General features: G+C 43.7%; 1 protein-coding gene across 10 annotated transcripts in view; it reads left to right on the plus strand.

Annotated features, from left to right (window-relative positions):
• The window catches only part of Zbtb20 (zinc finger and BTB domain containing 20), a 770,503-nt gene that overhangs the window by 708,672 nt on the left and 36,400 nt on the right, over nucleotides 1–25,431 (plus strand). For 8 of the 10 annotated variants that reach the window (XM_045146702.1, XM_045146703.1, XM_045146705.1 and 5 more), the window contains 3 exons: nucleotides 3,250–3,350; nucleotides 11,146–11,312; nucleotides 11,692–11,879. In XM_045146702.1, the coding sequence (XP_045002637.1) occupies nucleotides 11,302–11,312; nucleotides 11,692–11,879 (199 nt within the window). In that variant the 5' untranslated portion in view covers nucleotides 3,250–3,350; nucleotides 11,146–11,301. The remainder of the gene's footprint in view (nucleotides 1–3,249; nucleotides 3,351–11,145; nucleotides 11,313–11,691; nucleotides 11,880–25,431) is intronic. The other 2 variants (XM_045146709.1, XM_004666857.3) reach the window with 1 other exon arrangement.

Consider the following 25,431-nt stretch of genomic DNA (forward strand, 5'->3'; position numbering starts at 1 on the left):
CTATGATTCTAAGCAAGATTCTTTATTCCTCTGGAATTTGATTTAACCAACATCAGCTGAGCATAGATCTGTGTGCAGGGCATTGCACATGACACAATATAGAATCAGAAAAAGAGTTGACCCCTGTCCCACCCATCATAAAGAAGCATTACCAACACCCATGTAAGAAAAAATCATACATACTTTAGCAAGAAAAAAAGTGCAAGAAATTTATTTGATCATAATTCTGCCTGACACAGGAGACTTCAGAGTGGAGACCCAAAGACTCAAGGTGAACTGTCCACGCTTGAGTCTAATGAAGTATGGACAGCTATGTAGGAATATGATTGGACAAAAGAGTATGACCTAACAGTAGTAGACCGAGCTCAGAAACCCAGAAAGGCCTGTCTGTTCAGATTCTTGCTGGTCTTTCTGGGCAGCATTCTTTCCATCTCGTTTGGACGGGACCCTTTCCTAATCAGGGGTCTTGTGATCCACTGCCACCAAGGAAGGTACGTCAGAAAATTTCTTTATGGCCAGTTCCTACACAGAAAGGCAGGTGAAGGGTAGGGTAGTATATTCAAGCCTCAGAACTCGGTTTGGGGGGATGGGGTTCTAATGTCTCTGTCCTGCTCCATGGAAGAGAATCTCTGATGTCCGTGATTTGTCTGGGGCAAGGAGAGGGGCAGGAGAGGATAGGAGAGCAAGCTTGCTTCTTACATTGCCTTCATGTTGGAGCAATGTTTTCTGCGCCCCCACGGTACACAGAACTGCGCTCACCTTTGCTTCCTGGGAGCTCACAGGGGGCGCGGGCATGCCATACAGACCACGGGCAGACTCAGTAGCCTGTCCTGGGAAGTCATGCAAACCAGTGCTTGAGGACTCAAGGACATGTCCCTTTTGGGGAAGTGCTTCCTAAATGAGGTGGCATTTGGTGACCTATGAGCACATTGCAATGATAGAAGACAGCGTAAATGTGGCGGGAAAGAGCGGGATTTCGTGAGCATATAGGATGGACTATAGGGAGAATAATAGGAAATTGAACCTGGGCCACAGTATAGCATCTTTAAATGTGAAACTGAGAAATCTGAATTTCAGGACAGTCAACAAGAAGGGTTTGAGGAATGGCTGGCACTTTGGGAAATAATATAATGTTGGAGTGAGATTTGAGCTTAAAGGTAAAGAGAAGCTAGAAGCAAGGATAGTCAGATGTTCTCAGAAGCCACTGAAGTAGGTGGTAAAGTGATGATGTGTGTTGGATGTAGAAAGCAAGCAGATCCAAGAAACACAGCCACAACCAAAGCCATTGGGTTTGGCAGCTCATTGGATATGAGAAGCAAAAAAGAAAATTCAGGAAGTAAATATGACTTTTCAACTGTAGGCTCAATTGACAGGATAGAAATGGTACCAACTGGAAATAGGAAGTCTGGAGAAGGAACAGATTTTGAGAAATTAGTGAATTCTGTGTTAAACTTTCTGACTACAGAAGCCTGATGATATTTAACAGAGAGATAAGATTCTCAACAGAGACTCTGACTTCTCATCTCTCTCAGGTGCTTAGTAGATGCTATGAGAACTCTGAATGAGCCCATGAATGAATGTACCAGTAACTGGCTGTTGTTTAGAATGTGGGTCTGGAACTGTGCAGATAAGCAGGAACTAGGGGTAGCTACGTGGATATACTGGAGAAGCACATGTTGGTCCTGGGGGATTTTTCTAGACAAAGCCTCAGGGGAGAATCTTAAGGAATGCCTATGTTAGTGTAAAAGAAGAAAGAAATAAGCCAGTACAGGAAGCCTGGTGGTAGGAACACATGCAGAATAATGCAGTGTCCCATTGCAAAGGGAGGAGAGCTTCAGGAACAAACTGGTCATTTTTGCCCAATGTGGCCAGAAGAGGTGGGGCTTATTGGATGGAACAATGCGTCAGAGGCTTGGAGACAGGTGCTAATTAAACGATAGCTCCTCAGGCTGAATGAACAATGGAAGCAGAGATCAGAATAGGCAAGAATTCAAGCCAGGTAAATCCATATCCTAAAACCAGGTTAGGACTGAGCAAAACTGCAGGAAACCAAAACTGCCAGAAATATGATCTATATACACAGTGGAGAGCTGTTCAGGCTTTAAAAAGAAGGAAATCCTGACATTTGCCACATCGTGGTTGAATGTGGAGGACATTAGATGAAATCAGCAAGGCACAGAAAGGCATACAGCATTTTCTCACTTCCATATGGAACCCAAAAGAGTTTAATCCATTCCTAGAAGCAGGAATAAGAGCATGGGTAGCAGAGACGAGGAAGGTGTTGATCAAAGGAGCCATCTGACTAAGGAGGAAGACTCCTAGAAATCTGCCATATCTCATGGTAAAAAGTCTCTAGCAACATTACTATCCAAAACATTGCTGAGAGGGTAGATTTTAAGTATACCTACCACAAAAACTGATAAATATATGAGTCAATGCCTACGTTAATTAGTTGAATTTAGCAATTCCACAATGCATACCTATCTCAAAAGATGATGTCATTGACAGGTCAGGGACAAAATGGAGTTACATTAGGAGGGCGACAGAGATAAGGAAATGGGTCATCCAGTTCTTCAAGAAATTGCCCATCCATTACCCCTTCCCTGCTTATCAAACATTTACTGCCTAGCCATTATCCCTTCCCTGCCTAACAAATGCCCCAGGTTTAGATTTAGTGCCTCCTTATCTCTCACTGGGTCACTTCTGGTCTCACCCTATGGCTAATGTAAAGAACAAAGAAATTCCTTCCCTTCCCCACCTTCCTCCAACTGAAGAGCCTATGAAGCCCACTATCTGTAAGCCAGGCTGCCTGCTCCCACTCTCGAGAGTCAGTCCTGACAGCTCGAGTCCACCCCCCCCCAAAAAAAAAACTTTCATCTTTGCCTCAGAGCGCTGTAAGTGGTCTTGGTTACTCTTGAATCTTACAGTCATATGCCACAAATATGTATAATTGGTGTCATTTTCTCCACTCTTAACCTCCACCGGGATCCCAAGCCAGAGCCACCAAAACTCTACTCCACCTCCACCAAGGTGCTCCGGATGCCTCCGGCCACATGGGCATTCAGACAGAAGTGCTGAGAGTGGAGCCTGCTCCGTGGCCGGCCATTCTCCCGCCCCTGAACCACTGCCCCGCAGCACGGCAGAGCCAGCCCCCAGTCACGTTCTAAGGTTCTGTCTGCATCAAAGAAAGAGCATGCAGCCGCTGCCTACTCATTTAACAACCCTGTTTCTGTTTGTTGTCTATGATAGATGCGGCCACTCTCTGTCCCCTGCCCCAATGAACATCTGCACTAGGCCCAAGCCTTGGAGTGATTTACCTGAAGAGTAACACCGTTTATCTGGAAACTACTGTAAGTACATCATGCCTCCAATGAGAGTTTTTCCTAGTTCACTTTGTTTAATAAGATAATAATAATAGTACAACAGACCACACAGTTCTAAACGCAGGTTAAAATTGGCTTCACCTCTTAAGATGTATAGCAAAGATGACCAACTTCTGCCCATAGTTCTTCTCAGCTAGCAGCCTATGGTGCGTGCCCTGGCTCGTCTTCAACCTCCTTGCCTGGTGGCTGCTCTGCGCCAGATCTGAGCACACACGTCACAGGGCCTGGCGCTGTTCCGCTGGGTCACCAGCCCACCTCTCCAAGTGTCGGTGACCCTTCTGTTGGCTACTGGTTGTATGCCACTCTGTTGGATCTCGCGATGTCTTGTCGTTTCGTGTCGTCTTAGTCAAATCTGGGAAAGAGTTTAGCTGGTCCCTGTGCTATTGTTTCCCTGCAACTATAGGGAGCCACGGCCAGCCAATGAGGACACTGAGTTCCTTTTCATGCTACATGTGCAGGCTATCATGGTATCTGTGCTCTGCCCCCTGGGTGCATGGCCCTGTCCAGTTCAGTCCCCTCTATATCAGGTATGTCTGTACGAGTTCAGATCTTATAAGGAAAGGTGTACAAATAAGACAGAGTAGGAGATATAATATCTACAGGAAAATAATGAAACGTTGATTAACTTAACATTGCTAAAACCCATACATGAATATGGTTTTTTTTTTTCTCCATGAAGAAAATCCAGAAATTTAGGCTGTTTAGAAATTATGCATGCAAAATAACTCAATTATACATTTTTAAATGAAGTCCTATTCTAGCTGTTGTACTTCTAAGCTTTCCTATATGGTATGAGGCAGGTAATGAGATGGTGTTTTACAGAAGTCTCTGTGACTGGAAAACGCTAACCCTGGGAGGCTAACGTCCCTCTCAGGCTTCAGGTAGGATTTTCACGTTCATATTTTGTGCGTCTTTAGCTTAGTGTAGCATACTGCGATCCCAGTGGGATGGATCTATAATTTTGTTTTATCTCATGTCACTTTCTGCCTCTAATTCTCGCAATCGTCTGGATGGTAATTGATGATCGCCAGTGTCAGCGATGATACCTACTTGGTCAGGAAGGGCCCGCAAGCTGTCAGCATCCTGCAGAGCAAAGAACATGGAAGGACTGGGGACTAAAGATGTGAGCAAAGACCAAAGACAGTTTCGTCAGCCCCTCATCTCACAAGCAATTACTTGCACAATATCATAATTCATCCCCAAGTTCAAGTACAAGGCATCCCTTACAAGTTCTCACATCTCAGTAGTTTTCATGGTATAATTGTTCTTTCGCAGTAGGGGAGCCATCCTAGAACAGACTGGTATCAGGGCTTCTCCAGCCTTCAGGAGCAATAGAGCCCTTGCCACTCCTCCCCCATTCCTGTGCAGCTGAAAACACAGATCTAGACCTGAGAATTGGGGCCTGATGTTTCTTGACAATTTGCTAGGAAATTCACAAGTGAGCACCTGCTTCTGCCACAGTAAATGTTTTACCTTCTTGTGGGCCCTAGAAAATGGATAAATTGTGTTATAACCCTTACAATCTCTGCTGTTCAGAGAAAGTCTGCCTCCTTATATGTAAAAGGAAATAATAATAAAATGCACAGAGACTTACTAAGTGCAAAAACCTTAAGATGGAAAAAGTATAAAAATGTGAACTGTTTGAAGAAAATGTGTCCCTTCCTGTGAGTTGATAGTTTTCTGTCCCAGGTCTCAAGGCTTGAGAGTAAAAACAGGAGCAAGTGTGGTGGTGTAACACATCACCTGCGCAGCCATGCTTGGCCCTGCCTGCTCCCCCACGCTGCGATGGTAACTAAAGAGGATGGTGTATATTTAGTGCCTGGCACAACAGAGACGAGTATATTTACTCAATCCACTAAAATTTACTGAATGTGCATTGTGTGCCAGGCACTATTCTGGGCACTGGGATATGGTAGCAAGGAACACAAACCAAACCCCTACACATGAGCTCACATTGGGTTTTCTTGCTCTCTAAATGGGAAGCACACAAAACAGGCATGTGGACACTGAGAGGACTGATTTTGTTTTGTTATGCTTTTCTTGTTGTTACTCCCAGAAGGTATCATTGACAGTAAAAGGATGACAAAAAATGGAAAAGGGAAGAACGGGCTTGGTGATGAATCTTGCCAACCCACTACCTCCAAGCAAATCCCGTACTCTGCCCCTGATACGTGCACGGGAGGCTTTTGAGGACTGTAGCTTGTCCGCTAGCTGCCCCTTGAGTTAGGCCAAGAGAAGGCATTTGCAATGTATCTGAGATGTGGAGAGAGAAGCCAGGCTATTCACTAGGTCAGATCCCTGCCTGACACTATCCTGTCTCAACTCAGGAAACATACCCCCCCCCACTTTCACATTTACTCATTTAAAGCTGAGATCCACAGGTCTCCACTGTTGCCAGTCTCTGGGGCTTCAGCAGCCCTTGAGGGTCCCTTATCGTCATCTGTACCTCAGGACCGTCCTTAGATCAAGCTCTCTTCAGTTAAAACCCTTGCCATCTACTACTGTTACAGTGAGGGGAAACACACTGGAAAGGACTATGAATCCACCCTGCCAAGCAGAAGGAAGAAAGATTGAGATAATAAATGCTTTAATCATGAAAACATTGTAAATTAATGTGAGACTATTGGGCCAAGTCGTGAAAGGATAAATCGCAAGAAACGTGATAAGCAAGAGCATGTCGGCTGGTTTCCATGGATAGGCCGTACTGCTTGGGTCTGGTGGGCTTCCATGGGCCAAGTACAGTTTGCTTGGCCCTCAGCTAACTCAAAGCAGCTCTGAGTATAGTCACAGTAATGATAAACATGAGAACAGAAAGGAGGTGTCAAGAGGGAAATACAGTGAGGTCAGAGTTGAGAGGAAGAGCTTGCTGACTGACCTTTAATACTCCTTCTGACTTCATGGCATTTGCCCTGGCCCCTGATCTTGGAATTCAAAAGATTACTAAGATTCAAAAGATTACTAAGATGGAGATGTCCTATTATATAGCTAACATGAAACCCACAGAAGTAATTCTATGAAAGAAGCTGCAATAACTGAATACTTGCTACTGGCCAGCCCTAATCATAACATGGCTCATGTCACTTTTTACTCAGCACACATGGCACATGGTAGATACTATTGCTCCCATTTTACAGATGGGGAAAACAAGGCTCAGTGATTCAGAAGAACCTGCTCAGTACCCCACAAGTACTAGGTAGTGGAGCTCAGTTGTGCTGTTGTGCCATGCACCCTCTCCTGCTGGAGTGGTTCCCCTTCTTAGTCCCTCCTCACACACTGGTACTGTGGAACAGAGTAGGGAAATGCTCACCACTTCAAGAAGGTTGGGGCAGGCATTGCTGGTCTAAATTTCCCTGATCCGATGATTGAGGAATTATTTATCAAAAGGGGGATTCTGACTAATTCTTTCCCATCCAACCAGGCTGATAGATAAGTGGAAGTGGAAGAGCATGTTAATGTGAGGAGAGGATGGGAGCCCAGTGCAGGGAGAGAATTGGGAGAGGAAGATAGAAGAAAGCACTCTCCTCTCAACAGACCCTGGAGACTGATAAGAGCTCACGCAGATAAAATATTTATTTTTCCATATGTTGCTGAAAGCACTGCCATCTCTCTACGTGTGCAGTATGTGCAAGGGAGTGTGAAATATATACATCGAATGCCACCAATCTGGTTAATTTCCACGCATTTAACACGCTTAATACCTAACGTCTTATCCATATGGTTTAATGCATATTTCTTTGCACATACAATATGGTCTGCTTTAGGGAAGAGCCAATATCCTCAACAGCCTCACTCACTGCTATGTTTCAGCCCAAAACTTGTTGCCGGGTCGGCACAAAGAGAGTTGAAAAACAGAAGGTTCTGCTGGCTAACTCAGCTGCCCTTCACCTTAAAGTGCCTTCCTCTTTCTTGAAGCAGCCTTCTTCCCGTAACAGAAAACGTTCACAGTGGGGAGATGAAAATGTTTTTGTTCTCTTTGGACAATTGGGAGATGTTCAGACAGAATGTCAGAACTGACCGTTGAAAGGCTGGTGCCTGTGGCCACACTTCTTTTTCTTTCTTTCTTTCTTTCTTTCTTTTTTTTTTTTTTTTGAATACAAGCTCCACCAGTGTGGCAGGAGGAAGTGCACAATGATTGGCCTGTTTCTCTGTGGAAGTGCACAGGCACACCCAGCCTTGCCTTGCATATATTTACGAAACATCTGCCCTTTCTTGTTCTGAAGTCCTTCCCCCTTGCCAGCCCCCTTTCCCCTTTCTCTGGGTTTCTTTCTTTGTTGTTATTGGCTTGTCTAACTTTTTCATTGGATTTTTCATTTTCCGGTTGAAGGGCGACTTCATCAGAGTGTATAATTTTAACAAAGTAAGAGAAAGAAAGAGAGAACAGAGGGAGGGAGAGGGGGTGAGAAGAAAAGGGAAAGGAAGGGAGGAAGGGAGGGAGAGTCAGGCACAGGGTAGGTGGGGGCAGGGGAGAAAACAAACTTGAAAGAAAGAAAGAAAGAGAAGGAGAGGCCAGAGAGAACTTGGCAAACCAACCTTTGGCATGGTGACCAGGAGGAAGGTTCTGGTAGGAGTTTGCTCTGGGAATGCTGCCTGGAGTCAGCCAGTGTGCTGCTGCCCTCTAAAGGCTCCAGGGAGTAGTGCAATCCACAGATGCTCCTAGAGACTTGCCCTGGGATGTAACCTCCTGTTTATTGAGCCCTGTGTACAACTTAAAGAAAATATTCTCAGTTAATTACAACAGAATTTGGTCTTCCATCCTTACTCACCATAAGCTGCAAAATTGATCAAATAATCTTGGCTGTCCATGCCAGACGGACAGGTGCCATGTTTTAGTGTTTCTCCACTCCAGGGAAACAGGGTCCAAAAGAACTGGGAAGTTGAGGCAGGAGACAAGTGCATCCAAGGGCAGAGTTAGCAGGTCTCTCTTGCCTGTGCAGTTAGGAAGCAGCCAGTGGTGAGAGCATGGATACGGTGAAATTGGGCACACGAAGACGTCAGCCAGAAAAGTTGGTTATATTTCCCATCTGTGGAGGTGGCCGCAGTGTTTGTATTCCCACAAGGGTCCCCAAAGGTGATCCCGGAGACAGCACATGCTGTCTTATAAGGTGTCAGGTACGAAGTCAGATCAAACCTAGGACTGGAAGCAGGGGTATTGATGTGAACAACCAGTAGTTTCTACAGTTCAAAGTATTGGTGCCTTAGCCATGTAAACCTGCCAAAAAGAGAGTGTCCAACTGAATTTTCTGAACCACGTCTCAACCTAGCCTGTGCCATTTCTATAAGCATCAGAGGTAATCTTCTTTCTGCTAGGTAATATTTGTCATTGGTGTTTTGTCTCTACATTTAAACTAATGATAAGGCCCAGTCTAGATCTACTGAACAAAACAGTACCATTTTTATTAAATGTCCTCCATATTTTCAAAGGAAAGGCAGCCCATTCAGGTAGAGTACACTGGAAGCATAATTGGAATTCAGACTGTCACTGTTCCCCATGAATATTTTAATTTCAGCTCCATTTCATTCCATCAACAAACAACTCTTGAATGGTTTCCTTGTGAGAGATGTTCCACTTCACAGTATGGACTAGACAGTGAACTGTGGGATGACAGGAAGGAAACAGGGTTGTTCAAACCCTAACCCATGCTGATAATTCATAGCACATAGCAAATATAAAGTGAATGTATAAATGAACAAATGATGATAAGAAAGAAGGAAAAAGTGCATGAACACAGGAAATATAAAAATAATTAAGAGCCAGGCATGGTGGCGCACACCTTTACTCCTAGCACTTGGGAAGCAGCGGTAGAAAGATCTCTGTGAATTCAAGGCCAGCCTGAGACTACATAGTGAATTCCAGGTCAGCCTGGGCTAGAGAAAGACCCTACCTTAAAAAAAATAAGACATTTCCTCACCTTCAGAGAGGGTCCTCTCTACTACAAGAAATAACTCATAAATAACCATCATTAAAATAAAATTTATTGCACAAAACACAATTACTAAAGAACTATTAGGAAATTTCAGAGGAATATACAGAAGTTCTTTCTGATAGGGAAGAATCACAGTGAGTAAGATGGTGACAGCATTTGAGAACTATAAAGGGTAAGTTTGATTTCCACAGGCAGAAATGAGTCAAGGGTGTTCAAAGCAAGAACAAAGAGTTAGGAGCCAGGCGTGGTGGCGCACGCCTTTAATCCCAGCACTCGGGAGGCAGAGGTGGGACGATTGCCGTGAGTTCGAGGCCACCCTGAGACTACATAGTGAATTCCAGGTCAGCCTGAGCCAGAGTGAGACCCTACCTCAAAAACCACAAAAAAAAAAAAAAAAAAAGAGTAAGAATGTAGAGCCAGAAATGAAGATTCCAGACGGTTCTGGAAATGGCAAAAGAATTCCAGGGGACTTGTGTATGGGACACATAAAATAAGCTAGCACTGATAAGGACCTGACCCTGAGTGTCAGGGTGGCGGGATCACCTGAGATTTTGTGAAGGAAAAGCAGCAGGGCTGGGTTCAGGCAGGAAGGCGACAGTCGGTAAACGATGATGCAGATGCATGGTGGGAGGCGCTGGCATGGGGTGGAGAGGAGTCACAGGTGTGGAGCAGAGCTGTCAGGGTTGGACAGTGAGCTGGCTAAGGCACACAAAGTGGGTCTGATGAGCCAGGGGCTTCCAGCCTGGTGACAGGTGGTAGTGACGGAAAGAGGGACAGAGTTGCATCGGGGAGATTCGGTCTTGGAGGCTTTCTGAGTTGAAAAGTCAGAGTAGCAGATCCTCAGGGAACCACATAAACACAGGACTTGGGTTCTGGTCCAGTGGTGGCCCACTAGCACTGATCAAGGCCTTGCAATTTCTTTCTCTTATACTGGCTTTCCTGTATTGCAAGAAATGTCCGAAGGTTTCACTTCTATTCTAGTGCTTACCATACTATTTCTGCCTTCTGCCCTCTGAAGAAAGAGACTTGATTTCACAACCTGTTGGACCAAAGATACAGAATACTAATCGTAATGTCATATTCCGCAAGGGCAGATTTCACTGCCCCATATGACACATTTCAGTGTGAAATAGTCTGTGTACAAGTTCAATGCCATCCTCATAGAAAGAAGGAAAGCATGGAAGCAAATTTATTTACAACAAATTATGTAGTATACATAGTCTTCTATCTCAAAAGGGGGCGGGAGGAAGTCTTTGGTTACTGTCTACATGGTGACACACACACACACACACAAAGCCATGAAATTGGGGATATGTTATTAGCTAATAATCCATTTTCGCTGTGGTCTAGGGTCCATATACTGTAGGGTGACTTATAAATTAACATCAGTTGCATTGCCCTGGGAAAAGGAGTCTTGAGGTGACTACGATAGCTGAGCTGTTTCATTCTGATTCCTGGCCCCAAATAACTATTAGTAACAATTGCTTTCTGCTTTCTTTGACGTTTCTTCCTCACATGGCAAACATTGGGCCACACTCCTAAACTCCAAGAGCTTGCACTAAGTCAAAGAGCAGAGGGAATCCCAAGCACTCAATGACTAAAGAGCCTCTGGGTGACACTGCCCTTCCACCTCCTGGAACCTAACCGTCCTTATCACTCTGCACTTGCTGCTGAGCACACGTCTCTGTCACTGCTCCTCTCGTCTGTACGACAGGCTTAGGTTGTGATCCAAAATGATGCATTGATTCAATGGCAACAGTCATGTGTTCCACAAAGAGAAACTTACTATCCTGGAAGAGACCTTTAAGGCCTTCTAATCCAAGCCCTTTATTTTACAGATGAGGAAACTGAAGCCCAGAGAGGTGAAGTGAGGTGTCCAAAGCCACACAGCAAGTTAGACGCACAGCTAGTACCATAGCTCAAGTCTCCTGACTCACAGTCCAGTGCTTCTCCCATTACTCCGCCGGGCCTGTCTCTAAGCTTCCTCCTGACAAATGTTAGAACGGTAAACCTCCACTAGTGTTTTTCCAGTCCATGTTCAAGCTCTCGCGGGGTGGGAAAGGATGCTTTCTTGGATAATGTCAGCCATACGTAGCTCAAGCTGTCTAAAGTTCTGGGACAGGGTCTTTTTATACAGCCAACAGAGTCCAAATGTGGTGCTGTTTGCTTGGCCCATATGCTTTCATGTGTTCCCAGTTAGGCCATTACTGGAGGGGGGAAAAAAAAAACACAAGAATCAGCTTGTTTTAAAACAAGGGACATACTGGACTCCCTCCCATCCCCCTTCAGAAAAAAAAAAATCAAGTTATCTTTAACAGATTCTAAAAATGCCTTTTCCCAAATATGCAGTCAGTTCCTTCAAAGGGCCCTTTGTTTATTTTCAGGAAGAAACCCAAGACAGCTGAAAACCAGAAGGCATCTGAGGAGAATGAGATTTCTCAGCCGGGCGGATCCAGCGCCAAGCCGGGCCTTCCCTGCCTGAACTTTGAAGCTGTTTTGTCTCCAGACCCAGCCCTCATCCACTCTGCACATTCACTGACAAACTCTCACGCTCACACCGGGTCATCTGATTGTGAGTACACCGTGAGGTGATGGCCTCTTGGCATGGTGTTTCTCCCCTGGTTCTGCCTGTTTCGCATTCAGAGCAGGCTGTTTGCATTTGGCCTTCTAAAGTAGCCAAAAGTAACATGCCACCATTTGGATCCAGCCAACATGTATATATTTTCAAAGCGAGAGAGTACATTTTAAGCCAGGTAACGAGCCAAGCCGTTGGGTCTCAAACTGCTGATTAATTACTTGAGCCACATTTTCTTTCACATTAGCTCAGAGAAAGACATTGCATTGCTGCTTTCTGATCAGTCTTGGACTGGATAAGAACTCTTCCGCCATTCCTAAATGGAATCACCAAAAAAAAAAAAAAAAACGGACCTCAGAAGACCAAATTACATAACACAAGTCAGATTTGCATTAGTTATTGGAGTCTCATGTAGCTTGGCTGAATTTCTGCCTTTCCAGTTTTTAATTTATTTTGAAGTGGTTAAAGGATAGCATAAATTTGCAGAAGAAAAGAGAATGGCTTCCAAGAATTCAAAAGCCACCCAGAGTTACATAGCCAATAAGAATTCAGGTTAAAAATATTTTTTAATTAAAAAAAACTGCCTAAGGGCTAAATTTGGAAATGGGCAGCTTAATGAGATCGTCACTACTGAAATCACTTCTTTGCTGTTTATTTTTGCCATCTTCTCACTAATCTAGAAGTCACTTCTTAAATTATATTTTAAGAAAATTGATAAATCACATTAGGAGGCTGATCGTTGTATCTCAAACGTAAGCCAGTACTTCAAAGAGAAGCACATATGTAGATAATACCAAACCTCTTAGCTTTAAGATACCCAACTTTTCTAACTAATGTCCACACAGAATGTCTGGAAACAGGCAGAGAGCTGGCATGTTCTTTAGAGTGAGGAAAGTAAGAGACCAAGAGACCTTATTTCCAAAAAAGACTCCATCTATCCTGTTCTACAAAGACAAAAATTTTCAATTAAGGAAATGAGATTATAAATCACTTACTTTTATTTTTCTAATAGAGCAAACATAAAATTCTTCAAAGACGACAAGAGGTGACTGGTTCTAGGAGATTCTGTTCCCTACGCACTTTGTCTGGAAACTCCTAGACTGAAAGGATAAGCCTAGGGGCAGGGGCAGGGTAATGCAGGGCGTTTTGTACCTATGGCAGGACAGAGGCCACCCTCCAGCTTTCACTAGAAAGTGGAAAGAGACACACAAGGATCCCAGTCACTCAGGCCCGTGTGATTTGTACAAAGTCCCAGCTTCTATCCAGACATCCGAGGGCAGAGCAGGAGCCGGAGTCTGTCAGCCTTCACAGTCCCATCCTTGGTTTTCCTTGCCTGGCAGTCTCCAGCCTAATAGTAATTACAGGAAGAACTGGAAAATAGCATGGCATCATGCCCATAGACATGTGCACGCTGCCCCTACCTAGCAGGAAGGTGGCCTGTCCCTGAGGGGAAGGGCCTGGAACTTCTGCATAGAGACCTTCATCACCTGGCTTTCTGCCACACCTTATGTGGAAGATTAAATACAATGGCCTTTGCCCAGAAATCTATTACAGCAAAATGAATGTTTTACTGAATAAAAAAGGCACTGAGCTTCATGGATTGTACGGTAAGCATCCTCCGGCCAGGCCTTACCAGCCTTACCAGCCTGGCATCTATAAAAGGAACAGTAGGAATGCATTGTCACCACAGACCCTGTGGAAGCCGGCAGAGTGGAGCTCGGTGGGGTGTCTGAATGAAGCTGGAAGGAGAAGAAATTGGGAGGAGAAGAGCTAACCTCCAGCTGTTTAGAAAGTCACTTTGATTTTGCCATTAAGACATGTGAGTCTGCTCTGTGCCAACCTGTTGTTTAAATTGATTATACTGCTCTCCAAATGTATTTGGATTGTAGTTTGTCCTGATTTTAGTCTACACTTAGAGGAAAAATTGTTTTTAGGAAAGATTCACAGAAATCTGTCCATTTGGAGGTTGCTTGAGAGAAGACAGGAAAGAAGTTTATTTTAAGCTGTTAAAATTTTTGGATGCTCTTCTTGCATTCAAAAGGACTTTTTTTTTTTTTACTTTCAAATGTCATTCTTACCATAGATTAATTTAAAAGCCTAATTTCTTTAAGGTAAAATATTCCATTCCTATTTAGAACTAACAGATTTGGGGCATTTAAAAATAGTGCCCTTGACTTGTTAGTCTCTTTAGCTTCAGGAACATTCCACCAGTATGTGGTGTTCCAAGCTTTCACAAGCACTTGAATTTTTATAACACCTTTTTATTTGTCATGTGCATAGCAAAATTATTCTTAGTCATGACTTAATGCCCATTTCCTGTCAGTCAGCATGATTCTTCCCAATTTACAGATGAGAAGACTGACGTGAATGATTTGCCTGCAATTAACTTGAGTACGTGCTATGGAGTATTTATGGGTTGCTTTCATTGTGAGCAGCTAGAAGTCTCTGCTCAAAGCCCAAAGATGGCATTCCTGGTCATGAACCGGCATCTTAGATATGTAGATCTACTCACGTTGGTGGTGGAGCTATAAAATCAGACTGGATAGATGGTCCTAGCAAAAGAAAAGTTCAGCTGTGCTGTGAACTGGTAAGGGGAAGAACTGCAGTGACTTCTCAGGTGAAGGACACAGCTATGTTTTAAAAGCATACATGACCAGTCTGACCCTCTACATCATCAGTTGGCCGTTGAATTGCCAAGCCACTTCCCATTTGGCCAAAGATCCCAGTAATATCCAAAGCCAGAAGGCACATAGCTGAGGTATTCTTCCCTCAGCGAGATGATGCTGTTAGCATGGCTGGTGAAATGCGTGCTGTTCCGCAGCACACTCACTAATACAATTTCCTCGCAGCAATATTCCACCATTACCTCTGAGCTTGTCACCTCTACACCATTTCTGAAAATGTAATGGTAAATAAATTCAGATGATGATAATGGAAGGCATTAAGATGAGTTTGGGGATGCAAAGGGTATTAAAAAAAAAAAGCCCTATGTGTTTGACAGAGCGGTTACCCACCCTACAGGCTGGGTGTGGGCTGAGCCAAGCTCTCTGTTCCGATGCACAAACAGGGCTAAACCGAGTCCGTGGAGCAGACAAAACTCTCCACGTAACAAGCCTATCTTGACAACCACCAGTCTGTGGTACATCCCAGGCGTATTCGTGACAGACGCGACCAGAACTTGTACTTGTGCATTTCTTCCATCTTGTTTTTCCCCAAATAAGGCTCCCGTGATAGAGAAGGGATTCTTCCCCCTCTGGCTGCCCTCCTCACGTCTGCTGCGGGTCACCTGGTCTGCTGTCTCCTCTCCCATACGGAGCTGACGTCCGACCACGTGGTTCCTCACCTTCCAGTGTTTGGTGCTGGACTCATCCGACTGTCACTGTTTGTGCCTTTGCCAAGATGCATTTGCGCATTAACAGTTTTTATTTATTTTTAATTTAACCTTCCCATACTACCAAACTGTTGTGTGGATGGGTTTAAATTGAGCTGTGTGCATAGCGTGGCATGTTGGGCTGCCTGCTGTCGAGAAGACCGTGGGCTCTTCATTGCCTAGATCCTAACGTCCACCTTTCGCTGGCCTTCTCTCTCCCAGCATTTCACTTCACCCATCCAAGTCCCTGTGATTAAATTTTGAGTATACTTGGCTCATTGTGAACTTCTAAGCAGTTTTTGAGAGAACAAAACAAGCAGGATTTTATGGCAATCTCCATTAATGCCACATTAAGGCTGACATTTTAATTACCCCCAAGTCAGGAAATGCAAAGTTCAGGTTCCCACAGCAACAGAAACTGTCCCCTGCGCGTGAGAGCAGCATGACAGCAGCTCCTGTCACCCCCAGATCACACAACACCGTGCGGAGGACATGGCTTTCATGCGCATCTCTGGAAAGGAGCGCAGTTGCCGGCCTTTGTTTCTGTCCAGTAACTACAGTTGTGGATGTGAGTGTTTAGCTTCCCTCCCCAGCCCCTCTCTGCATGTTACCAAGAAATGCAGGACAATTACAGCGCTACATGTGTGTGCAGACAGTTAAAGTTGCTGTGAGGACATTAGCACTGATTTCCGGACTTCCGTGCCAGTCACATTTAAACCATCTCGCTGTAATTTTTGGCATATAGTAAATGTGCATTCCATGTACACAGACAGAAAGAAGCATAAAATGTATTTTAAAGAGCAATTAATTACTAACTTTGTGATTAGAAAACATTTGGTGCATGCTCTTTCCCATTCAGCATCAGCTGCTGGCCTTAGCCAGGCCTAATAGATGGATCTCAGATGTACTTACTGTATGTTCCTGTTCTACATAATTAATTCCCTTAGTAAAGCTGTGGGGGAAACAAAATGAAAGGAATATGCAAGCATGTAAATAGGGTGAAGGATATTTCGAAGGAAATGACTCATTTCTGCAAATAAACCTCTGAGTCCCTGATAAGGAGCCAGAAATCTGCTAAGTGGGTGTAGACAAAGGTTTCTGGCCACCTTAGAGCATCTGGTCCCTGGCCATAAGAACAAGTTGAAAGCAGATTTCCCCATGAATTCCAGACATGCCCAGTGGAGGAGTGACTTGACTTTGTAATAGCTTCCTAGGCTTAAGACTTGAAAAGTGATTTTACTCTCTAACGACTCCGGTTTATATTCAAACTGGGAAGAAAAGTTGTAGGGAAATCAGGTAAGAGGTGGGCTTTGCCAAAGCAGTCCTGACTCGGGACTAGGGGTGTTTCTTCCTCTGCACTTGAATCTGCTTGACCCATTTGTGTTGGAGAAGGAAATGTCTCAGAATAACTGAACAGGTTTGCGAGTGAAAGGAATTAGCAGTACTCTGGCACAGCGTTTAAACATGCAAATGCTGGCATATATATTGGAAACTGGATGAGATTACAATCTTAAAGGTGTGCGGCCAAAACCCTGTGGTGAGGCCAGTCGAGGGGCGCGCTCACTGGGGGTCTTTCCATCTTACAGCTGCTCACTCTCTCCCGTCATGCACTCCTTTCTGCTCGGTTTGCTTGCATGTGGTATCTAACCTTTAAGAAAGATAACTTCAGCTTCACAGGGCTCTGGTGTACTGTACTGGGGCTGTCTCTAAGTGTGAATGTGTGTCTGTGTGAGTGAAAACTGCTCAAGCAAGTTTGAAGGTTTCTCTGGCAAATTTGACTGAGTGTTCAGAAAGTTTCCAATCAGAAAGCTGATTCAGTGTAAAACCTTCCAAAAGCTTCCTGAGGCACCTGTTCACATGAAAAGATTGGATTTCTGTTGGAGGTGCTCAGAAGGCAGTGTTTATAACCGAAGATCTCTGTTTGGTGTGCCAAAAAGAGAAAGAAAAAAAAAAAGAAAAAGAAAAACATTTTGGCCCCCAAAAACCTCTATAAATGTTCAAAAAGTATAATCAAACAAAAGCTTCATTTGGATTCAAATGCATGTAACTCAGCAGATGTGTCTAAACTAACTGGAATCCCACAGGAGCAGCTGAACTGGATTGTGGTACGTCTTGATAACTGAAAGAGTTATTCTTAGACTTTGGAAGGACAAAAATGGTCCATCTGTGAAGAACCGTAATAGAGACATGGCAAAAAACAGCATCCTCTGAAAGAGTTTATTTATGGAATTTAGGACAAGTTGGACAATCATGAAAACATTTTGGGGTCACACTAATTTGCAGCAGAAATATAGCCAAGATGGGGTGGGATAACAACCACAGACAGTCATTATCCTATGGCTTGGATAATTAATTTTCTAATAAATTCCGTATCAGTTGAGTAGTAAATTGAGCATCTGTGGTATAACTCGGTGCTCTGGCTGCCTCCACTGTCCTGCCTTCCTGTCTATTCTGAGTCCTATAAGGAATTACATGTTTATCTCTTCATTGTGCACAGTTTAAACTGTTTTTCCTGCCATCCCATTAGCCAAGTAAACCTGTTCCCTATTAAGTGTGGATTTCAATTCTTTAAAGATAGTCTTTCCCTTTTTAAAAAGTCACCTTTCTGCCTCTGTGTTAATTGACATATAATCTCTTTGGAATTTTTTTTTTTTTTTTTACCCTTTTTACTCTCTTATTTAGGGATTTTAGTGCTCAGTCTAGCAATTGAACATTAGAAGGCTAGGTTTTTTGTTTTTTTTTTAAATCTTTTTGCTCAAATTTTCTGGAGTTTTCTATTTATTGAGTTTAGGATCACACTGACTATTAAAAATTATATTTTTATAGTTCCATGTCTTCTCATAAAATTAGCCCTCCAAAGCTGGAGAGAAGGCTTGGTGGTTCAAGTGCTTGCCTGTGAAGCCTAAGGACCCATGTTCGACTCTCCAGATGCACATAAACCAGATACACGAGGTGACACAAGCACACAATGGAACGCATGGACACAAGGGGGCGCACGCATCTGGAGTTCAATCGCAGTGGCCAGAGGCCCTGGCATGCCAATTCTCTCTCTCTCTCACTGTCTCTCCTAAAAATAATTAGCCCTGCTTTGCAGAATTTCTCTTTTCCTACAGGTTTAACTCTATTGAGCATCTCACCCGGTCACTTAGACAGTGACTTCTGGTATCCACTCTTACCTCATTCTTTTCTAGGCTCATTTACTTAAGCCTTGACTTAGTCACTTGCCAAACCCACCGAGACCTCAGATAGGGTTAGAGATGGAAACAGGGATTAGATACCCTCCCCTCAGTGCAGTTGCAGCTTGCTAGCCTGCAAAGGGGTGAATGCACATGTAGAATGTCTGGGTTCCTCTTTGCACAGGGCCTGGGTGAGCTCCCCAGGAAGAAACCCGTGCCAGTGGGAAAGGCTCCCCAGCAAAAAGACACTAAACTGGGTCACAGGTGAAGCAGAAGGGAGAAGGATTGGCATTCCATGAAGAAGGACCAGAAGCTGACTCACAGAGGCACAAAAGAATGAGGGGTTTTCACAGGACAAGTGCAATTTGATACCCAGGCCTTCTTATACTTTGCCTCATTTTAATCATAGGACAGTCTGAATTTGGGTAACATCACTCATTTATAATTCAGCCATGCCTAATGTATATGCCTTTATAAGAGACATTTGCTTTTCCAATAAGTTATAGAGTAAAACTCTCAATCATCCCCTAACAGACAAAATATATCTCAAAATAACCTTTTTCTTTCTTTCTTTCTTTCTTTCTTTCTTTTCTTTTCTTTCTTTTTTTAAAAATTTTTATTTATTTGAGAGCGACAGACACAGAGAGAAAGACAGAGGGAGAGAGAGAGAATGGGCGCGCCAGGGCTTCCAGCCTCTGCAAACGAACTCCAGACGCGTGCGCCCCCTTGTGCATCTGGCTAACGTGGGACCTGGGGAACCGAGCCTCGAACCGGGGTCCTTAGGCTTCACAGGCAAGCACTTCACCGCTAAGCCATCTCTCCAGCCCTTTTTTTTTTTGATACTAAGGATTGAACCCGGGGCCTTTTCACAAGCTATGCAAGTAATCTACCACTGAGTTATATCCCAAGTCCTTAACTCCCCCTACACATACACCCTTTTAACAGGTTCATCTCACTTTGCCCATGCTGTTCTGAAACTCAGTCTGTATCCAAGAAATCTTCCTCCTTCTTAGCCTCCAGAGTGGCTAGGATTAAAAACCTACCCCGCAGGCCTGATTCAAAATGACTGGTCGTGTAGAGGAAGATGTGTTCCCTGGTCACAGAGTCACCATTCAGAGTCTCTCTCTTGGACTCATGGCCTCTTCAGACTCCAGCAGTCTGTCCTCTGAAATCCTCCCAGTTCTCTTGGTAACTCTCATCTCATCTCAGTACACACCGCGCCACAATGCTCTCCACACACTGCCCGTCTGTGCCTGAGGTTGTCCCCATGTAGCTGTTAGAACCAAGTGATGCTGCTCAGGCTCCCATTCTTTGTCTTTGTCTTCAGCATCCTGTTCCTGTCGTGCCATCACACTCTTTCCCAGGCTGCCTGTCTCATTCATGACTGAAACTGCTAGTTACAGCTCTCTGTGCATTCCCTCTGCTCTTGGCTTCTCACGTCCTTACTTGAAACATTTCTGAAGCCCACCTGCACAACTTTCTGTGGAGGTGGATCATTTAGGATCAATTGCAAGAATGCAAGAGGCAGGAGGATGCTTTAAGGAACTCACTTTAAGGAGATTAATTGCATGTTCAATAGTCACTTCACACTGGCTGATATAATCAAACTCCTTATTACTCAGCAGCAGAATAAGCATTCTCTGCTTTCCTTTTAGTCTCTTCTGCCTTTCTATCCTGTATTCCCTCTCAGGAATGTACACCAGTTTTAACTTTTTTTAAAATTTTTTTTGTTTATTTTTATTTATTTATTTGAGAGTGACAGAGAGAGAGAGAGAGAGAGAGAGAGAGAGAGAGAGAGAGAGAGAGAGAGAATGTGCACGTCAGGGCCTCCAGCCACTGCAAACAAACTCCAGATGTATGCGCCACCTTGTGCATCTGGTTTACATGGGTACTGGAGAATCAAGCCTCGAACCGGAGTCCTTAGGCTTCACAGGCAAGCGCTTAACCGCTAAGTCATCTCTCCAGCCCCACCAGTTTTAACTTTTTATAGCAGTGATGAAGAGTAAGGATTAGGTGGTCTCAACCCATTATTTTACTGACAAGGAAACTGTGGCATTTGAGGACTCAAAGGTCTCCAGCACAGTGAATAATGGAACCAAACACAGAGCAGAGAACCCTTATCTTCCATCCTCTGTGTGTGCCACCTGTTTCAAGTCTGCTGGTAAAAGAATTTTCATCTTCTGAGCAGAGAAGAGTCAGAAATCTTCACGGGTCTAGCGACTGAATGCTTGGAAGGTGGAGGTGCACAGGTCAGGTCCTGAGCAGGATGTTCCTGTGCAGGTCATGTGCATAGACTGAAAGTCTCATCAAGACAAACAGACACTTTTACAGACAGCTGCTGCCCTGTGGGGTGACTGGAGACGCTTCCCAACACCTGGGCCCTCCAGAGCATTTATTTACTCACTTGACCTCCATGTGTACGGGAATCTGTGTGATGGGCATCCTGCTGAGTTCCATGGGTTCGCAAAGATGAAGACCCAGTCCCAGTAATCCTAAAGCGTAGTGCGCATCCTTAAATCCCCATTGTCTTGGAATTTAGAGAGTTTATGAAATGCATTACTATCTGATAACAGTGATATCTAGTTAATTGAAAAGGTTCAAACTGACCTCTTTGAAAAGATGAATAGAGGGGCTGGAGAGATGGCTTAGTGGTTAAGGCATTTGCCTGCAAAGCCAAAGGACCCGGGTTCAATTCCCCAGGACCCACATAAGCCAGATGCACAAGGTGTCACATGCATCTGGAGTTCATATAATGTGATGTTATGCTGACAACAGCATATGCTGTTACTAGTAACTACAAGGCTATTTGAGTAGTTCATGTAATAGGCCCTCATGTGCCCATTCTTTCTATTTGTCTGCTGCTTTCTCTCTCTTACTCTCACTCTCTCTCATAAATAAATAATAATAATTTTTTAAAGTAAAAGATGAGGGCTGGAGGGATTGCTTAGTGGTTAAGGCGCTTGCCTGAAAAGCCGAAGGACCCAGGTTCAATTCCCCACTACCCACATAAGCCAGATGCACAAGTGGTCACACATGTCTGGAGCTCATTTGCGTGGCTGGTAGTCCTGGAGTGCCCATTATATCTCTCCTGCCTATTTCTCTCTCTCTCTCTCTCTCTCTCTCTCTCTCTCTCTCTCTCTCTCTCTCTCTCTCAGAAATAAATAAAAATGAAAGATGAATAGGATTTCATTGGAGGTGAGAAATTAAGGGAAAGTAGGAGAGTCAGTCTGAGTCAAATCTATACAAGCATTTTAAAGGACCTGCCACCAAGACTTTGCCTAGGGCAGATGTACTTTAGCAGCCAGTGTGTGAAAATCAAGGGGGCAACCACTGAAGGAAGAACAGATTTAGAAAGGATTGTCAGTAGTTCAGCCCTTCATAAGAAGTGTTGCGGTTACCTTCTTGTTACGACTTAAAGCATCCAGCCAAAAGCAGCTTATGGGAAGAAAGGGTTTATTTTAGCTTACAAATTCTGGGGGAAGTTCCATGATGACAGGGGAAAACATGGCATGAGCAGAGACTAGACATCACCTCTGCCCCTGCAGGTGGAACACAGCAGCATGTCTGTGCTGAACACTGGCAAGGGGAAGCTGGCTATAAGCCATAAGCCCATCCCCAACAACACACCTCCTTCAAGAGGTTCCAACTCCCAAATTGCCACCAGCCCGACTCCTCACATTTAGAATGCATAAGTTTATGGGGGACACCTAATTCAAACCATCATAAGGAGGCTAGTGATAAAAGGAGTGAGGGTCACCGGAGCCCAACTCAACAGACTAGCTTAGGACTGAGAGCTCCAGCAGCTGACTGCTGGGTGAAAGAACAGAAAGATTCAAAGATAATTGCATGAAGATACCAACAAGAGATGATGCAAAGTATTCAGGGGCTACATATGGAGACACAGTTTTTAATCCTAGCTACCAAAAAGACTGAAAGGAGAAAATCTCAAGTCCACAGCCTGCTGGGCTATAGAGTAAAAGCAAGTTTAAAGTCAGTCTGGTCAATTTAGCAAGACCCTTTCTGTAGATAGATAAGATAAATGCTAGATGGATGGATGGATGGATGGATGGATGGATGGATGGATGGATGGATGGATGGATAGATAGATAGATAGATAGATATAGAAGATAGATAAATATAGATAGACAGACAGATATAGATAGATGATAGATAGATAGATAGATAGATAGATAGATAGATAGATAGATAGATAGATAGATATAGAAGATAGATAGACAGAGATAGATAGATAGATAGATAATAGATAGATAATAGATAGATATAGATAATAGATGACAGATAGATGGTAATATCCCAGTGGTAGAATTGACAGAATTCATGAAGCGCCAGGCTCAGTCCTCAGCACTAGAAAAGGTATTTAGGAAAACAGACTAGAACTGCATTGAACACATTGTGAAGCATGAGACGCTGAGCTCTTCCCGGTGGAAACAACTAACAACAAGTTACAAATGGGGTCTTGGTTATAGCAGAAGTATTTGAAATTAGGATGAGGAAACACTCTAACCAAGAGGACATAATTCATGCCACAAATATGGCAGTAAACTTCAAAGAAGACTTTGTTGAGAGAAAAATAAAAAGAAAATAGAACCTGGGGAATGTTTACATTGAGTGATAAGAACTAGAACAAAGAATCTTCAAAGGAGGAAAGAAAAAAGAAAAAAGATCTGAGAGCCAGGAGAGTGAGAAGGGAAAAGGGTCGGTGATGCCAAAGCTGCAGACACCCCAGACCCACCGAACTGAGAGCTGGGAAGGGTCACTTTGGGCTTTAGAACTGCAGTTTCCAAATGCGGTCGCGAAAGCAGAATCCGACGTGACACTGCGACACACCGAGCATGTCCCACCGTGCCAGAGGGGTACAAACAAGATAAATGGGAAAGCGACCACTCATAAACTGGTTTTCAAAAGAAGTTTAGTGGTGTATAGCGTGTTAATAATGAGTAACTCTAAGGTGGGATCAAGGCCAGTTAGAAACTGAGAACTGATTTAAAAAAAAAAAAAACCTATAAAGAGAGATGTATTGAGCAAGCAAGGTAAGAGGGCATCCACCTCACAGCAGTGGGGATGGGACTGCATTGAAGGCACCTGACGGATCAATAATTGCATTGGTTCTTTCTCCACTTATTCCCAGTGTCACTTTCTTTCCCTTTTACTTAACAAAAGTGGATGTTTTATAAGAATTGTTATGTGTCTTCTTTGGATAGCTTCACTAATATTCATTCCATCATCCTCCGTAATCTCAGAACATTAAGCAGAGCATGGGTCTCCTAGCAGACTTTTAAAACAAATTAGTTAAAGTGTAAGCCTTTTGAAAATGTCACATTCTAGCCAGGCATGGTGGTGCACGCTTTTAATCCCAGCACTCGGGTGGTAGAGGTAAGAGGATCACCATGAGTTCAAGGCCACATAGTGAATTCCAGGTCAGCCTGGGCTAGAGTTAGATCCTACTTTGAAAACAAACAAACAAAATATGTCACATTCTGTGAACTCATTTCATGAGAGGCCCTACTCAAATAACCTTGGAGTTACTAGTCACAGCATATGCTGTTGTCTGCATGACATCACAAGATAGCCCAGGCTCATTATTTCGGGCAGAGAGAGTTTAACTTGTTTACTTCAACTATTTCTTTTCTTCAGTGTTTAGAGATATCCCAAATGCCACTGCCATGTACATGGACAGTATCTGATATTTTACTTCAGGATAGTGATCTGGACCCAACTAAATCAAATGTTACTTTGCTCCGCTATTACATTCTCTGTAAAACTAAATGAGAACAATTTATTTTAACAGTACTAAAAATTAAAGAACCTCATGGGTGAATTTTGAACATTCTTTGTAATTTCACAAGACGGAATGAATTCATAGTGGATACTGAATCGACCTTAAGAAGTTTTTCCTTCCCTTCCTGGTTCTGAAAAGAGTTTCCTCGTACTCATTCATACCCAGTAGTTTCAGAATGATTCGTTGTCCCTCTTCTACCAAGATTTCACACAGTATTAAGTGAGGGCATCTGGAATTTTTATGAAAACCTGTGTAGCATGCAAAACACTGCAGAAAGCATTTCAAGAAATCTAAATTATTTGTCATTCATTTTTAACTGTAATATCTTCCTTTCCTGCATAATCATCTATTGTCCATGCCTCGCATCTTGACCAGTTTGGGCATATAAAGGAGATCATGAAATGAAGGCTCATATAGTCCAGACTATTGAGCATAGCTCTGTGTCTCATAACACATGCAGGTTCTGACCTAAAATCCTTAATGTTATCCCCGGAGAAAAGGATTGGACTTCTTTGAAGGAAATCCTAATGATGTGGGTGTTTAGTTTTGGGTTGGTTTTCCAATTTGGAAGTTCCCCCAAGAATCAAGCTATTCTACTGTACTCCTTACCTAAAGGGTCCAGATCCTGGGACTCCTGAGTCACCTCCATAACCTGGGTTAAGCTGCCGAGAGATGCTCCCAAGCAGACCTGATTCCTCAGGGATGATTCAGGCAACTGTAGGCAAAGAATACTTCTAGCTCCCAGCCCCACTCCAAAGCCATCCCTTGACTGGAAGGCTGAGCCTCCATGACAGGCCTCTGGAGAAGATACGTTGCTCTGGTTGTGTTCATCTGGATCACAGACTTAAAGCTTCCAGTAGATTTGGGTCAGGAAAAAAAAAAATCACAACAGGCAAACAATGACATCCCCAGGACATATTGCAGTCAGAATCTGTATGGTCAAACCAGGCTCCCAGGAGTAAAGTCAGCAACAGTGAAGAGAGGCCCAGTGTCCTGATGACTTCAGGGCCCTTCACTGTATCCCGAGGGCAAGGGCAGGTGTGGGAACAGACTCCTAAGGCTCTTTCTTGAGCATGTTGATAATGGGCTAAAATTTAGACCATGTGTGCTTCGGGAAATGTTTTCTCACCCCCGTGGTCTAGTTATTTGCTCTTTTTAACATGAACTTCAGCCTATGAGTGCCATTCACATACTCTGAATTAC

Source organism: Jaculus jaculus, chromosome 4 (genome assembly GCF_020740685.1).
Source record: "Jaculus jaculus isolate mJacJac1 chromosome 4, mJacJac1.mat.Y.cur, whole genome shotgun sequence".
In the NCBI taxonomy this organism is placed as follows: domain Eukaryota; kingdom Metazoa; phylum Chordata; class Mammalia; order Rodentia; family Dipodidae; genus Jaculus; species Jaculus jaculus.